The sequence below is a fragment of the Cydia pomonella genome, chromosome 20 (assembly GCF_033807575.1).
Source record: "Cydia pomonella isolate Wapato2018A chromosome 20, ilCydPomo1, whole genome shotgun sequence".
NCBI classification, from domain to species: domain Eukaryota; kingdom Metazoa; phylum Arthropoda; class Insecta; order Lepidoptera; family Tortricidae; genus Cydia; species Cydia pomonella.
Window position 1 is genome coordinate 1,343,907 of NC_084722.1, and position 17,944 is coordinate 1,361,850.

The 17,944-nt window shown below is 41.3% G+C and overlaps 2 protein-coding genes across 2 annotated transcripts; both read right to left on the reverse strand.

Moving 5' to 3' along the window:
* Positions 1–4,120: 4,120 nt before the first annotated feature.
* Positions 4,121–5,589, reverse strand: LOC133529339 (venom serine carboxypeptidase-like). The gene has a single exon (XM_061867035.1). The coding sequence runs from the start codon at positions 5,548–5,550 to the stop codon at positions 4,240–4,242; it is 1,311 nt and encodes a 436-aa protein (XP_061723019.1). The 5' UTR covers positions 5,551–5,589; the 3' UTR covers positions 4,121–4,239.
* Positions 5,590–13,070: 7,481 nt separating this feature from the next.
* LOC133529286 (venom serine carboxypeptidase-like) lies at positions 13,071–14,683 on the reverse strand. Its single transcript, XM_061866982.1, has one exon. It carries the CDS (start codon positions 14,536–14,538, stop codon positions 13,231–13,233), a length of 1,308 nt encoding a protein of 435 aa, XP_061722966.1. The 5' UTR covers positions 14,539–14,683; the 3' UTR covers positions 13,071–13,230.
* Between the last annotated feature and the right edge of the window lie 3,261 nt (positions 14,684–17,944).

Below are 17,944 nucleotides of genomic sequence, written 5' to 3' on the forward strand. Positions count from 1 at the left end.
CTGTGCCTTGCACAACAGTAAAACTAATTAAGCTATATTTTCTTTTTTTTGTTTGGTTAATTTTATCCTCGAACTGCAAATAAACAGTACCTGTCTCTTGAATCTAGTATATAGTATGGATTGGGCATGAGTGGTGTGGCTCAGAATAAAGACAAGGTTTTGGGGACAGGACGGGATAGTTTCATGTATCTTTCAGTAGGAATAGTAGAGAAAGCATTATAATTGTCCTTGTCACAATTTATTTATTTTTATAAAGGTACAATAAGTATATAGATGAAATGGCAGGACGGCTACCGGGAAAATCGAAATTCGTCAACGGGCATTTTTCTCTGTCACTCTGATTACGTCTTACTAAGAGTAAAAGAGAAAGATCCCCGCAATTTGCGAATTTCGGTTTTCGCCTGGTTTTCGCGGTAGGCCCCCGGAGCCGGCAGATGACCGAACGAGATGCTCTTATGGAACTTTCAGTAGGATAAGTAGAGAAAGCGCTATGATTATTTGTCCTTGTCACAGTTTCATTTTTTTTCTATTAATTTCCCACCGTAAATTTTAGTATGGCTTATGGCGGGCAACAAATAATCCGACCAAATTACGTAGGTTGTTTTTGGTATGTTGTCAGTAATGTTAAAATGTGTATTTAATTCGGCGGGCCCCTTACAGGCGCACGCGTTTAGCACATCTAGTTGATCCTACATTTGATCCTAGATGACATTTATTTCATCTATTTGTAAAACTTCCAAAAATTGTTTCAAATTCAATACAAAAATAAATATTTATATCGGACATTTCTTTACTATTAGCTATAACTGAAATTTAAAAAAATAAAATGAAATATCTTTTATCAAACAAAAATGGATTCTACAGTTGGCATTATGTTGGCATCTTTGGGCAGCATAGAACAGCGTCAGCAGTTTTTCAAGTGCATTTCAAATGACAATACGGGTATACACTTATACAGAATGAAAAAGCAACGGGGTAAAAAATAGGGTATCAAGCGAATTCCAAATTCCAAACCTAAAGCCCCCTCCAGACTATGCGCGTTGACGTAGACTCCACACTCGCACAAATTCACGGCGATTTCGCAGTTTGGTTCGCGGCAAGATGGCGCCGAAGCGTCAGCTGATTGAATAATTTAGTTTGCGGCAAGGCACTGATTCAAACTGGGAACTGTCAAATTGAGTTTTGGTTGACCAAGTAACCACCATATAACCAAGCCAACCAATATAACCAAGTAGCCACCATAGAAGGTTATGACAGTTCAGATTAACCGACTCGTGAGCGAATCGCGGCGCGAAGCGATGGCGAGTGTAGAGTCTTGCAAGTTCGCGCTTCGCGTCTTCTTTGACGCGGGCCAAGTACCGACAAAAAACGGGGAATAAGGCGCGAAGCCGTGAACAATCTACGAAATCGACGCGAGGGCCCTCCACACTCCACACTCCATTTTTTAAATAGTCTGCCTGAAAATATTAGACTTGAGTCCAATAAAATTAAATTTAAAAAAGCACTAAAGCTGCACCTAATGAAAACACTTGGGTGACAATCTGACAATTGTATGCCTGTGCCTGCAAATGTCAGTCAAGTGAAGTGAATTTTTGAATAGTGAATATTTATGGTGTTAGTTTTTAATTAATAATACGAGTATGTTACGTTGATTATGTATGTAAGTACTTATAACAGAGACTAGCGCCTGCAGTCAAACTGTGCAACAGTTTTGCAGGAAACTGTATTAGATTATAAGTTTATTTCATGTAATCATATTAATAAATAAAAAATAACACTCGCGTTCGCGGCTTCGCGCCTCGATTCACGCACGAGTGTGGAGGGTCCTTTAAAAATAACATTACATACAGGGCCAATTACATCCACACTACCCGATATCGGACCCGAAGTCAGTCCCGCTGTCGGGCCTGATAATTGTTTTTCACGGAATATCAGCACATTGTTAATAATATTTAAAATGTAAAAAATGGTTCATATGCAAAACTATTGAACATTTTTGGCAATTAGAAGTAATTTTTACATGTCAAATATTGTAAAAGATGTGCTGATACTTGGTGAAACGGAAAAATACTCTTACTCGGGCCCGACTTCGGGCCTGACATCAAGCCTGATTTAGTGTGGATGTAATTGGCCCTTAAGATTATTTGTGGCGTTCCATGCCTAAAGCTTCATGTGCAATAAGGACCTTTTTATCAGAATTTCGGATGGAAAGGACCTTATTGCACTTGAAGCATAAGAACCCTTTATATGGAAAGCCACATTTACGAATTGAGTCCGTGTAAGTCACAGTTTTTTCTTTTAATTTCTATTAACTTTGTTATAATTATTACCATTGATCAGGAATTAAAAACAATATATTTAAGCTATTTAAAAAAACATTTGCCGATGGGGTGGTACATATTTGCGACGACCGGTTTGGCCTAGTGGGTAGTGACTCTGCCTACGAAGCTGATGGTCCCGGGTTCAAATCCTGATAAGGGCATTTATTCGTGTGATGAACATGAATATTTGTTTCTGAGTCATGGGTGTTTTGTAAGTATTTAAGTATTTATAAATAATTATATATTATATATATCGTTGTCTAAGTACCCTCAACACAAGCCTTATTGAGCTTACTGTGGGACTTCGTCAATTTGTGCAATAATGTCCTATAATATTTATTAAAAAAAAAAATTCTGATCCAAACCAATTCCGTCAGTGATCCTAGTGATCATGTCCCAGGCATATCTGGGCTTGTTCTGTAGGTACAAAGTGCCTGGCGTTCAGTACAAATATGTCCGTCAGCAGATGCGCTTGCCGTACACACCTTGCCAGCTTCCCGTCCACCCTCCACTCATATTGCTTTGCAGACTTGTAATCATCGGCACCCGTGAAATATAAACATTTACTAGCAAAAAAATATATTTTTATATTTTATCTCTGACACTTAGAGACTTATACATCTCTAAAGAATTTTAGTATTTTATGGTTTTATTTTTTTTATCATAGTTTTTTTTTGTGTAATTTGACATTTAGAGACAGTATACATCTCTAATAAAGTATTTATTATTTCATAGATTCGATATTTGTAATTGTTTTTTTTTTTAATTTATTGTTTGTAAAAATGGACATGTAAAAGTGCCCCTGTGGCCTATTTGCTGAATAAATGTTTGATATTTGATAACATAACCTTATAAACTAACTAAAAATAATTACTTACACAAAATGAAGAGTTGCACTAAATGGTCCTCACTCAGCTTGGTGTCGCGGTATGCTATGAGCCAAAAGGCACACTCCGCGGCGCTGATTGAAATTGAAATGATTCCGCAAAAAGTCCACATTTCCAGCGTAAGGTCCCCTCGCCCATCAAGGACTAACGGATAGTAGTCTAGTATTTACAATAGCCACGGCGCAACAATTTGACGAAATTCAATCTTCATATAATTATAAAAAGTACAATTAACCTCGGAGTATGACAAGTGACTAGAATTGCTTTTCGAACAGTGTTGTTAGTAAGCACTGACACGTATTCATCACCATACCCAAGAGATTGAATACAAACTGGGTTACAAGATGTTTCTGTCGATGTTAAGTTATGTTATGAGTAATATGCCATGTACCTACGTATATTTAATGTGCTATAAGATCTCGTATGCAAGCTGCCTGACTGTCAGGATTTATCCAAGCCCCTCCAATAATTAATCCATTAAGGTTTTTAATTTTTTTAGTAGTTCCTTCTTAAGGATATTGTGAGCGAGAGCTGGGATGAATAGGGTTGTTTCCAAGTGTTTTGAAACGCTTGTATTACGTTCTATATTAACTAAAAGTTGCCCTAAAATTCAACTTTTATACTAAAAACGGCTTTAAATATGTTATATTAACAAAATATATTTTGACAGATGCTTTCGCGCCCAAAACGCGCTTTGAAAATTTGGTGACGTCACAGTTTACGATTTGACACATAACTACATACACACGTAGAAGATACGAATGTCAACAGTGTCAATCCGAGAGTTGTGACGTCATCAGAATCTTCAAAGACGTTTCGAGTTTGGTCACGTGACGTGTGCCAAAAGATATTTTAAATTCAATATTTACAAAAATATGGTCATTACAGCTCCCCTAAAAGTAGTTCAACATGTTCTTATATTCCAAAAGAATTTATTGGGATACAATTCTGCCCTAAGACGTTCTGTATTTATTTATACTAACATAACAGGGAACTATCCCATCAACATTAGCTACAACAGCTACTCATATTTATGATGGTGTGGAGCAAATTTCTTTTTGTTCAAAGCCCTTTCCGCTCGTGATCCTCGTGATCATGTCCCAGGCGCGCTTGGGCTGATCTGCAGGCACGAAGTGTGTTGCGTTGAGCACATAGATCTCCGTCAGCAGGCGCGCGCGCCGCACGCACCCCGCCGGCTGGCCGTCCACCCTCCACTCGTACTGCTTTGCAGACTTGTACTCCGAGGCACCCGTGAAATTAAAATGATTCCGCAAAAAGTCTACAATCCCATTATATGGTACTATGACGTCTAATTCTCCACCATAAAGCGTTACCGGATAATGGTCTAGTATTTCCGATAACCAAGGAGCCATTGATTGACATAAATCATCCCTCATTTTATCAGGCACAGTTGAGTTAAAAGAAGAGTACGACAAGTCCCCCACATGGATTGCTTTTCTTACAGCGTTTTTAGTTATTACTGAAACGTATTTTCCTTCATTTACATCAACCCATTTCTCTTTTTTAAGGCTATTCAAAGTCCACATTTGATTTCCTTTCATAAGTTTTTGAATATTTTGACCGTTTTCACATTCATGAGTGAAGTGGGTATAGTGTTTCTGACTGTCGGGATTTATCCAGGCCCCACCAATCATTAGACCTTTAAGGTTAACTTTAGCTTTGGTCGTAGAGTCCTTCTTCATGATAGTGTAAGCGAGAGCAGGGACATATTTTCCCGCGTAAGATTCACCCGTGATGAAAAAAGCATTTTGTTGTAGCTCCGGAAAGAGCTGGAAGAATTGTGTTAGGGTTGAGTATAGTTGTTCACCGACCTGTGTTTCGTCTGTACAATACCCGTGTGTATCATTGGTGAAGCTGAATCCTGTGCCCACAGGGTTGTCGATGTAAATGAGGTGGTGATTCAGCGCCCAGTGGTATTTCCTGCGCTCGAATTTCCCATTTACTACTGTAATGGGTCCGTTTTCAAAAAGTAACCCAAATAGGGAAGATGAGCCCGGACCGCCTTGCAACCACAAGAGCACGGGAGCCTTATCTTTATCCGAGGACATGCTAGGGAAGTACCAGAAGAATTGATTCGCGTCGTAGGCCTTATTAACGGTGAAGAAGCCCGCGTAGCTCTCTATGTTTAAGCTGTCGTTGAGCGTAACTCGCGCCAGCCGCCTCGCTTCCTTGATGTTGCCTCGCTCGATATACGGCGTCAGGAATAAGGGCTCTCCTGGACCCGTGTCGTCAGTCACAGACACGCGCGCTCCCACGACGACTTGGAGGAAGACACATAGTAACGTGGCCCAGGCCCAAACAACCCACAATTTGCGCGACATTCTTTCGACATGCAGCACAATAATGAAAGAAAATGACCTCAAAAACTAAATGTTTCTTTTAAATAGTTACGATTAAATGAAATTATTAGAATTCGCGTTCTTTAGCAAAAATACTTCACAGGGGGAGTATGACTAGTATAATAAGGGTGATGATAGTTTGTCTGTATGGTTTTTGCACACAGTTCATGGTTGTTCCAGTATTAAGGCCTTTCCATGCAGTGTTAAGTTATTTCTTAGGGTTTCGCACCCAAAGGGTAAAACAGGACCCTATTACTCCGCTGTCCGTCCGTCTGTCACCAGGCTATATCTCATGAACTGTGATAGTTAGACAGTTGAAATTTTCGCTGGCACTTGTCCGGTATTTTACTTATAGCGACTTTATTGCACAAAATACAAAAATAATGTAATGGTGTACTCACTGCCTAATGGCATTATTTGCCATTCAACTATCGGGCTACACAGTACATGTAAACTAAAAATGTGCAAGAAGAAAACAAAGAAGGTATCAAAAAATCATAGAATAGATAGGTATCATGTTTCGGCACTCGTTAACAATATCCACACAAATAAAAATACTCTATGGCAAAAACTAAACGAAATCTTTTAAGACTTTTATTGATATTTATTATACCTACTTGTGTTTCGTGAAATTTTGAAACAAAGTTGATATAATATGTTAATAAATGCTTATTTTAACGTATAAAACTATGTTACCAAATAGAAAACGGCGTACAATTATTACGTAGGTGTACGAATTTTAAGATGACATAAAATTTTCTGTTAATAACTTATAACGCTATATTTTCCACCCTGTATGCCTATTTTAAAAATCTTATCTAGACGATATGTTTGAATATATGATCATACTTTAAATAACGAGGCTATTTTCGCTAAATTACTGAGCACGTATTAAAATATACAACTTCCACGTGTATTAGTCAGTACAGAGGGCCTACCGCGAACACTAATAGCGGACATCTTTCTCTGTCACTCTAATTACTTCTTGACTCGAGTAAAAAAGAAAGATGCCCGCAATTTGCGAACTTCGGTGGTCGCGGTAGGCCCTCAGATAGCATACAATCAATAGTGACGGCCGGTTATTATTATATATACCTACTCTATTACAAACCATTTTGTATGTAGCCAGACCAATTGGAGGGGCCCAATTAGATCTTAATTAGTATCTTAATTAGTTTAACCAGTAAAAATGGCTAAATCCACGATGGAAGCACTTGAAAAAGTTATGACTAAGTTTGTGACACCATTAGAACTGAAAATTAATAACATTCTATCAGTGGTTAACAAACTGGAAGCAAAAATAACAATGTTAGAATCCCACATCAAGTCGCAAGCAAAATCGGAACAAGATGCCGGACGCAAGACCGCAACAACCGATTCTCAACCTAATGTACGGGCTTCGACACGGATGCAGGTAAAAAATACCGCAGCTAATATTTTAAAGTCATCTGGTTCGCAACCAACAAAGAGGGTATCTCTGCCAGCGGTGGTGACTCCGGTGACGTACGGCGCAACCGCAAAAGCAAGTCCTGCGCCTGCGCACGCAGAAAAGGTACCTCCCTCCGTCGACCCCGCAAGCAATGCCATCGCCGCTCACACATCTTGCGTCCCCGCGGTAGATGTGAATGCTTCCACTCCTACAGCCGTTATTAACAGTACCTGCAGCCTGCAGAGTGACATATCAGCAGCAAGCAACCAGTATTCTCCCGATGTAATATCCACCGACACACTCAGTCAGGAGCCATGGCAGAAAGTACATAATAAACAACGCAGCAAGCGCCCGGTAAAAAGAACTGCAGTAACGGGTACAGGGCCAATTGATAACGAACTCGAGACTACAGAGCGGAGCAAAAAAATTCACACTTGCTTCTTCAAAACAAACACTACTTCCGAGGCAGTCACGTCCTATATGCTAAAGAAAAATAATGGTGGAAACTACCACGTCGAAAAACTGAAATTGAAACATAATCACTACGCATCTTTCGCCGTAAGCGTTCCCGTGAGTTGTTTTGACTATTTTATGACAGCTGAGAACTGGCCGGCCGGCGTCGAAGTTAGCGAGTGGTTTCGGCCGAGCGCCGGACGGGCGAGGCGCTCGTCCCCCGCGGCTCGGGCACACCGCGCCCCGCGCCGCCGCGCCACTGACCCGAGACACACGGACACCGCGGACGACTGAATCTATGCTAACCGTCTGTCATCAGAATATTATGAGCCTTGGAAATAAAACGAAGAAGCTCGAAGTACTTTTACTGGATGAGATAAAATGCGACGTATTAGTTATTACCGAGCATTGGCTCCGCGATCACGAAATCACGTCTGTTAGTTTAAGTAATTATAATTTAGTGTCACACTATTGTAGGCCAACTATTGAACACGGAGGCAGTTGTATATTCGTTAAACAGGGCACTCGGGCTATAAATATGGCAGAATATACGAACATGTCGCGGCAGCAATTATTCGAAGTGAGCGCTATTAGCCTGGTACACGAAAAATTATTAATTATAGGGATTTATCACTCAAATAAAACCAGTCACTCAGATTTTCTCAAGCTGTTTGAAAATCTATTGACCACAATCAACGATAATGGTCACTTCGCGCTTATAGTTGGCGATGTAAACATAGACCTTTTAAACGAATCAACTTACAAAAAATCATTAATAGATATTATAGCCGCAAATAATTTCACTCAACATGTAGATTTCCCTACACGCATTACCCCTACGTCATCTACACTTTTGGATCACGCTTATCATAATATCTGCCGCGACCGTGTGTCCGTACACAGAGCTATAACGTTCCTCAGTGACCACTGTGCGCAGGTAACCGGTATTACTAGGACGTTATCACGCAAACAAGAGCCGCTACCTCGACGGTCTTACACTCCCACCAATAAGGTCCACTTTGGACAACATCTCGAATCTATAGACTGGACTGAAGTGATAACGAGGTGCGATAATGATGGCAATAAATTAGCCGAATCAATACTAAATTCAATAATAAACAAGTTTAATATTTGTTTTCCAAAGAAAAAGAGTATAGTTAATAAAAAAGTTAATTCGTGGGTCGATACTGACATCTTAACCACTAAGTGCCTCCTTTTCGACGTAATGAATCTACAGAACAAATTTCCGGACTCTGGTAGGTTATCATGTTTTGCGGAAAACTTAGCAATCTTTTATGACAGAAAACTAAAATCAAAACGCACAGAGTATTATGATGCTCTTATTAGTAAAGATCAAAATAAAAGTAAGTCAATGTGGAACGTTATCAATAAGGAACTAGCTAGAAAACCCAGTGAACCTTTGGATTTTACCGAATTAATAAAAGAATGCAACGGTTTCCCGGTGACGAGCAGGCAGGAGGTGGCGGACGCGCTGAACGCGGAGTTCGTGGGCGCGGCGGCGGCGTGCGGCGCGCCGCGCGCCGACGTACGCGCCGCGCTGGCGGCGCTCGGCGCCCGCGAACCGCCTCTGGACCGCTCGATACGACTCCAATTGTTTACTCCTCATGAAGTAGCCAAAATAATGCAGGTTAAGATAGCTCCAAAGAATAGTCAGGATATATACGAACTATCACCGAGCATTCTTAAATTTGTTAGCCCGATTATTAGCCAGCCGTTATCGCATCTCTTTAACATCTGTATCAAAAATGGCACATTCCCAGAATCACTTAAAAAAGTGAAAATATCACCTCTGTATAAAGGGAAAGGAAAAAAAAGCGCTAGTAAGTCATATCGTCCTATCTCTTTAGTACCCGCCCTCAGCAAAGTTGTCGAGGTCGGGCTCAACCAGCGTATGCTGTCCTTCTGGCTGTCCCAAAACGCGATGTCGGACCGGCAGTATGCGTACCAGAGAGGACGCAATTCAACGGACCTAGTACGCGAGGTGGTGTGGGCGGTGCTGAGGGCGCGCGAGGCAGAGCAGCAGGCGGCCGTGCTGTGCTGCGACCTCTCGCGCGCCTTCGACACCGCGGACCACAGTCTCGTCGAGGCCAAGCTGGATCACTACGGTTTCCGCGGACCCGCGCTCAGTATACTAGTGTCCTTCATGAGGAACAGAACCCAAACCGTAGTGGGGGATCGAGGAAGAGTACGGTCTGCAGAACAAAGCAGCATAATGGGGGTCCCGCAGGGCTCCTGCTTATCTAATACACTGTTCACAGTATTGCTCAACGATTTACCGGGGGCCCTCGACGGGGCCGAAGTATTTATGTATGCTGACGATGTGACCGTAGTGATCACAGCTACGAACGAACAACTGCTCGAAGAGGCTCTAAATGACACCGTAAATCGATTGCACATTTGGTTTACGCAAAACGGTCTAGCGCTTAACACGGGAAAGACCTGTTTCCTACGAGTCAGTCTAAATGGCCACCCTAGCACTAACCTCAAGATCCACGCGGGGTGCACAAAAATTGAACAAGTAGCGACAACCAAACTCCTCGGCTTTGTGCTGGACAGCTCTTTGTCTTGGCGGGAACACATCGATGCTGTATGTGGACGACTAGGTCAAGCATGCTACGCCCTGCGACGCCTTGCATCGACGGCTAGCAGGGATACAGTCAGATCATGCTATTTCGCTACCATTCATTCCATACTATCATATGGCACTGAGCTATGGGGCCGAGCATCGGATTGTGACCGTGCCTTTCGAATGCAGAAGCGCGCAGTGCGGGGCATCATAGGTATCCGCAGTGATGAATCAGTCCGCGACCACTTCAAAAACCTACGCATTCTAACACTACCAAGCATGGTAATCTTTCAAATTGCTACCTTTACCTACACAAATATAAGTAAGTTTAAACGTAAAGGCATAGTGACCTCACATAACTTACGAAGCAATGCACACCGAGACCGCCTAGTTGCACCGCTTCACAAACTCACAAGGTCAGAACAGTCGGTGTACGTCACAGGCCCCGCGATATACAACCGCCTCCCAGAAAATATAAGAGATGCAACATCTCACCAATCTTTTAAAAGAAATTTGGAATCGTGGCTACTCACAAAAAACTTTTATACTTTTAATGAAATGATGGAATTGCCACTGACTATATAATATTGTTATTTTATTTTATTAAGGATAACTGACATTACTAATATTTCGTACGAAATAAGTATCCTGTAATGAGGAATTTGTATGTTTGTTGTACAAAATTGTTTTTTTGACTTGTACCAGTACGCTACCAATAAAGATTATCTTATCTTATCTTATCTTATCCAATCATCCCCCAGACCTACATAAAGTTTTCTACAGACACAAATATAAACTTACGCTTATAATATAGAAAATAAGTAAGGTCTGGCGGCTTTGGGATCTTGCTTTAGGGACATACCCGGGACATATCCAAGTGCCAAGTAAAATGTTGCCAGTGTTTATAGACTGATGATAAATACTCGTACTTATTTTACAGGATCCATACCATCCCATTACTGGTGCCTGTTCCATTATAGGTGTTAAAGAAGCAGAGAGACGAGAATCTCTAGAACTGTGTTAAGGGCCCTCCACACTCGTGCGCGAATCGAGGCGCGAAGCCGCGAACGCGACCCTCGACGCGAGGGCCTCGCGTCGATTTCGCAGATTGTTCACGCCTTCGCGCCTTATTTCCCGTTTTTTGTCGGTAATTGGCCCGCGTCAAAGGAGACGCGAAGCGCGAACTTGCAAGACTCCACACTCGCAATCGCTTCGCGCCGCGATTTGCTCACGAGTCGGCTAATCTGTTAAACTGTCATAACCTTCTACGGCGGCTACTTGGTTATATTGGGTGCGAACTTGATCAACCAAAAATCAATTTGACAGTTCCCAGTTTGAATCAGTGCCTTGCCGCAAACTAAATCCGATCAGCTGACGCTTCGGCGCCATCTTGCCGCGAACCAAACTGCGAAATCGCCGTGAAGTTCTGCGAGCGTGGAGTCTACATCAACGTCGCGGTATGTTCGCTCCGCGAAGTCGCGGCGCGATTCACGCGCATAGTCTGGAGGGGGCTTCTCATATGCATAAATAATTATGAGACCGCATTGTGACTGATCCTTTTAGTGGTGTTCCTGGGGACCTACCGTGAAAACCGAACTTCGGAAATAGCGGGGATCTTTCTCTTTTACTCTCACTAAGACGTAATTAGAGTGACAGAAAAAAATGCCCGCAATTGACGAACTTCAATTTTTGCGGTTATAGGGACCGTGCGCGTTGGAGGGTCTGCCATCTTGTGGCCTGAATCGGAACCATAAACATGTACATTTACATGACACGTGTTTTCTTGTGCATAGTAGGTTCTGCCATGTTGTAGGCTACATCGGAACAATAAACATTACATTTACGCCTCGCGCCAAAAATCTGACGGCTCCTGTGCTGCCTCCTACAGTTCATGCACGCTCCCTATAGCGCTGGCTTCAAGAAACCCGATGCTGCCAACCTGAAGTGGTGCCGTTCAATTCTCATTCCGTCGCCTTTTTCTATTTGAGCCATACCCGTATTTTATTATAGGATCATTTATACTCTATTAAGAGAAAATTTTCGCAACAATTGAGACATATCCAAAACTTTGTCATGTCATACAGTGTACGTTTCACATTTACTCATCACAAACGGATTTCATCATAATATTATTGTAGCCTAAGCGTTACGAATCATCCTGTAAGCAAGTATAATTTAATAGCTATACAGGTTGACAAATAAATAGAGCCTGGAAGAATAGCCTAAAATATTTACCAATGTTCTTTTTTTTTTTACCGAAAATAAACTTTTTTTGTACTTATGTAATAAATGTTACCTAAGCAAAAAATATTTTCTTTGAGAAATGATTCATAATTGTTTAATTTAGCGTAGGTAGGTATAACATTTTTTTACAAGAGTGTTAGTATAAGGTATAAGCCAATTAAATACGAATATTTATACGAGACAAAAAATAGTAGGAAAATATTTCATTAACATTATCTACTCGTATTTATGATGGTGTTGAGCAAATTTCCTCCTGATCAAAGCCCTTCCCGCTCGTGATCCTCGAGATCATGTCCCATGCGCGCTTGGGCTGGTCTTCAGGCACGTAGTGCGTGGCTTTCAGAACATAGATCTCCGTCAGCAGGCGCGCGCGCCGCACGCACCCCGCCGGCTCGCCGTCCACCCTCCACTCGTACTGCTTTGCAGACTTGTACTCCGAGGCACCCGAGAAATTGAAATGGTTCCGCATACCCGTATTTTATTATAGGATCATTTATACTCTATTAAGAGAAAATTTTCGCAACAATTGAGACATATCCAAAACTTTGTGTCATGTCATACATTGTACGTTTCACATTTACTCATCACAAACGGATTTCATCATAATATTATTGTAGCCTAAGCGTTACGATTCATCCTGTAAGCAAGTATAATTTAATAGCTATACAGGTTGAAAAATAAATAGAGCCTGGAATAATAGCCTAAAATATTTACCAACGTTCTTTTTTTTTTAACCGAAAATAAACTTTTTTTGTACTTATGTAATAAATGGTACCTAAGCAAAAAATATTTTCTCTGAGAAATGATTTATAATTGTTTAATTTAGCGTAGGTAGGTATAACATTTTTTTACAAGAGTGTTAGTATAAGGTATAAGCCAATTAAATACGAATATTTATACGAGACAAAAAATAGTAGGAAAATATTTCATTAACATTATCTACTCGTATTTATGATGGTGTTGAGCAAATTTCCTCCTGATCAAAGCCCTTCCCGCTCGTGATCCTCGAGATCATGTCCCATGCGCGCTTGGGCTGGTCTTCAGGCACGTAGTGCGTGGCTTCCAGAACATAGATCTCCGTCAGCAGGCGCGCGCGCCGCACGCACCCCGCCGGCTCGCCGTCCACCCTCCACTCGTACTGCTTTGCAGACTTGTACTCCGAGGCACCCGAGAAATTGAAATGGTTCCGCAAAAAGTCTACAATCCCATCATATTGTACTATAGGGTCTAATTCTCCACCATAAAGCGTTACCGGATAATGGTCTAATATTTCCGACAACCACGGAGCCATGGATTGGCATAAGTCAATACTCAATTTAGAACTCACAGTCGAGTTAAAAGAAGAGTACGACAAGTCCCCGACATGGATTGCTTTTCTTACGGCGTTTTTAGTTATTACTGAAACGTATTTATCTTCATTTATATCACCCCATTTCTGTTTTTTAAGGCTATGCAAAGTCCACATTACATTTCCTTTCATAAATTTTTGAATATTGTGAGTGTCTTCACACAAATGATGCACCGTATAATGTTTTTGACTGTTGGGATTTATCCACGCTCCCCCAATCATGAGTCCTTTAAGGTTTACTTTAGTTTTTGCCGTAGAGTCCTTCTTCATGATAGTGTAAGCGAGAGCAGGGACATATTTTCCCGCGTAAGATTCACCCGTGATGAAAAAAGCATTTTGTTGTAGCTCCGGAAAGAGCTGGAAGAATTGTGTTAGGGTTGAGTATAGTTGTTCACCAACCTGTGTTTCGTCTGTACAATACCCGTGTGTATCATTGGTGAAGCTGAATCCTGCGCCCACAGGGTTGTCGATGTAAATGAGGTGGTGATTCAGCGCCCAGTGGTATTTCCTGCGCTCGAATTGCCCATTCACGACTGTGATCGGTCCGTTTTCTAAAAATAAACCAAACAGGGAAGACGAGCCCGGACCACCTTGCAGCCACAAGAGCACGGGAGCCTTATCTCTGTCCGATGACATGCTAGGGAAGTACCAGAAGAATTGATTCGAATCGTAGGCCTTATTGACGGTGAAGAAGCCCGCGTAGCTCTCTATGTTTAAGCTGTCGTTGAGCGTAACTCGCGCCAGCCGCCTCGCTTCCTTGATGTTGCCTCGCTCGATGTACGGCGTCAGGAATAAGGGCTCTCCTGGACCCGTGTCGTCAGTCACGGACACGCGTGCTCCCACGACGACTTGGAGGAAGACACATAGTAACGTGGCCCAGGCCCAAACAACCCACAATTTACGCGACATTCTTTCGACATGCAGCACAATAATGAAAGAAAATGACTCCAAAAACTAAATGTTTCTTTTAAATAGTTACGATTAAATAAAATTATCAGAATTCGCATTCTTTAGCAAAAATACTTCACAGGGGGAGTATGACTAGTATAATAAGACTAATGATAGTTTGTCTGTATGGTTTTTGCACACAGTTCATGGTTGTTCCAGTATTAAGGCCTTTTCATGCAGTGTTAAGTTATTTTTTAGGGTTTCGTACCCAAAGGGTGAAACAGGACCCTATTACTCCGCTGTCCGTCCGTCTGTCACCAGGCTGTATCTCATGAACTGTAATAGTTAGACAGTTGAAATTTTCGCAGATAATATATTTCTGTTGTCGCTATAAAAACTAATAGTAAAAAGTACTGAACCCTCGGCGGGCGAGTCCGACTGGCACTTGTCCGGTATTTTACTTATAGCAACTTTATTGCACAAAATACAAAAATAATGTAATGGCGTACTCACTGCCTAATGGCATTATTTGAATTTATTTGCCATTCAACTATCGGGCTACACAGTACATGTAAAAAGCGGCCAAGTGCGAGTCGGACTCGCCCATGAAGGGTTCCGGACCATTTATGACGTATTAAAAAAACTACTTACTAGATCTGGTTCAAACCAATTTTCGTTGGAAGTTTGCATGGTAATGTAGTTTTAGAAGTGAATGTTATTTTAGAAGTTACAGGGGGGGGACACACTTTTTTTCACTTTGGAAGTGTCTCTCGCGCAAACTATTCAGTTTAGAAAAAAATGATATTAGAAACCTAAATATCATTTTTGAAGACCTATCCTTAGATACCCCACACGTATGGGTTTGATGAAAAAATTTTTTTTTTAAATTTTTATGACGTATTAAAAAAAAACTACTTACTAGATCTCGTTCGAACCAATTTTCGGTGGAAGTTTGCATGGCAATGTATATCATATATTTTTTTTAGATTTTTCATTCTGTTATTTTAGAAGTTACGGGGGGGGGGGACACACTTTTTACCACTTTGGAAGTGTCTCTCGCGCAAACTATTCAGTTTAGAAAAAAATTATATTAGAAACCTCAATATCATTTTTAAAGACCTATCCATAGATACCCCACACGTATGGGTTTGATGAAAAAAGATTTTTTGAGTTTCAGTTCTAAGTATGGGGAACGCCCAAAAGTTATTGTTTTTTTTCTATTTTTGTGTAAACATCATAATGCGGTTCATAGAATACATCTACTTACCAAGTTTGAACAGTATAGCTTTTATAGTTTCGGAAAAAAGTGGCTGTGACAGAATCGGACAGACAGACGGACATGACGAATCTATAAGGGTTCCGTTTTTTGCCATTTGGCTACGGAACCCTAAAAATGTGCAAGAAGAAAACAAAGAAGGTATCAAAAATCATAGAATAGATAGGTATCATGTTTCGGCACTCGTTAACAATATCCACACAAATAAAAATACTCTATGGCAAAAGCTAAACTAAATCTTTTAAGACTTTTATTGATATTTATTATACCTACTTGTGTTTCGTGAAATTCTGAAACAAAGTTGATATAATATGTTGATAAATGCTTATTTTAACGTATAAAACTATGTTACCAAATAGAAAACGGCGTACAATTATTACGTAGGTGTACGAATTTTAAGATGACATAAAATTATCTGTTAACTTATAACGCTATATTTTCCACCCTGTATGCCTATTTTAAAAGTCTTATCTAGACGATATGTTTGAGTATATGATCATACTTTAAATAACGGGCTATTTTCGCTAAATTGCTGAGCACGTATTAAAATATACTACTTCCACGTGTATTAGTCAGTACAAGGGCCTACCGCGGACACTCAAGTTCACTAATAGCGGACATCTTTCTCTGTCACTCTAATTACTTCTTAACTCGAGTAAAAAAGAAAGATGCCCGCAATTTGCGAACTTCGGTGGTCGCGGTAGGCCCTCAGATAGCATACAATCAATAGTGACGGCCCGCCATTCTGTCACTTGAATATTAGAGCAACGTCCCAGAGCCGCCAGACCTTCCTTATTTTCTCATATTATAAACTTAAGTTTATATGTGTATCTGTAGAAAACTTTATGTAGGTCTGGGGGATTATTGGGCCCCTCCAATTGGTCTGGCTACATACAAAATGGTTTGTAATAGTTCCCCGAGCATACATAAAAATCAAGAGTGAGAATATTAAAGTCACAATGTTTTTTTTGACAGATTTGAAGCGTATGGTAAAAGTTATCGCCGGCGGAAATAGTCTGGCAATGTTGATTATCAATTTTTAACAATATTTTCTAAAACATTCATAAAAATCAGCCATGAGAATATAAGAAGAGTTAGTAATATTGTTACCTACTTTTAGCACCACGTACCGAACAAATGGCCGTCGGGCCAATATAGTAAGTATGCAGACATTAAAACTACATACTAACACTATATTATCCCATACATTTTAGTCATGAGAAAATAAGTGGTGTGGCGGCTTTGGGATCTTGCTTTAGGGACATACCCGGGTCCAAGTGCCAAGTAAAATGTTGCCAGTGTTTATAGACTGATGATAAATACTCGTACTTATTTTACAGGATTTGTCCATACCATCCCATTACTCGTGCCTGTTCCATTATAGGTGTTAAAGAAGCAGAGAGACGAGGATCTCTAGAACTGTGTCAAGGGCCCTCCACACTCGTGCGCGAATCGAGGCGCGAAGCCGCGAACGCGAGTATGGAGGACCCTCGCGTCGATTTCGCAGATTGTTCACGCCTTCGCGCCTTATTCCCCGTTTTTTGTCGGTAATTGGCCCGCGTCAAAGGAGACGCGAAGCGCGAACTTGCAAGACTCCACACTCGCAGTCGCTTCGCGCCGCGATTCGCTCACGAGTCGGTTAATCTGTTAAACTGTCATAACCTTCTACGGCGGCTACTTGGTTATATTGGGAGCGAACTTGATCAACCAAAAATCAATTTGACAGTTCCCAGTTTGAATCAGTGCCTTGCCGCAAACTAAATCCGATCAGCTGACGCTTCGGCGCCATCTTGCCGCGAACCAAACTGCGAAATCGCCGTGAAATTCTGCGAGTGTGGAGTCTACATCAACGTCGCGGTATGTTTGCTCCGCGTAGTCGCGGCGTGATTCACGCGCATAGTCTGGAGGAGGCTTCTCATATGCATAATTATGAGACCGCATTGTGACTGATCCTTTTAGTGGTGTTCCTGGGGGCCTACCGTGAAAACCGAACTTCGCAAATAGCGGGGATCTTTCTCTTTTACTCTCACTAAGACGTAATTAGAGTGACACAGAAAAATGCCCGCAATTGACGAACTTCAATTTTCGCGGTTATAGGGACCGTGCGCGTTGGAGGGTCTGCCATCTTGTGGCCTGAATCGGAACCATAAA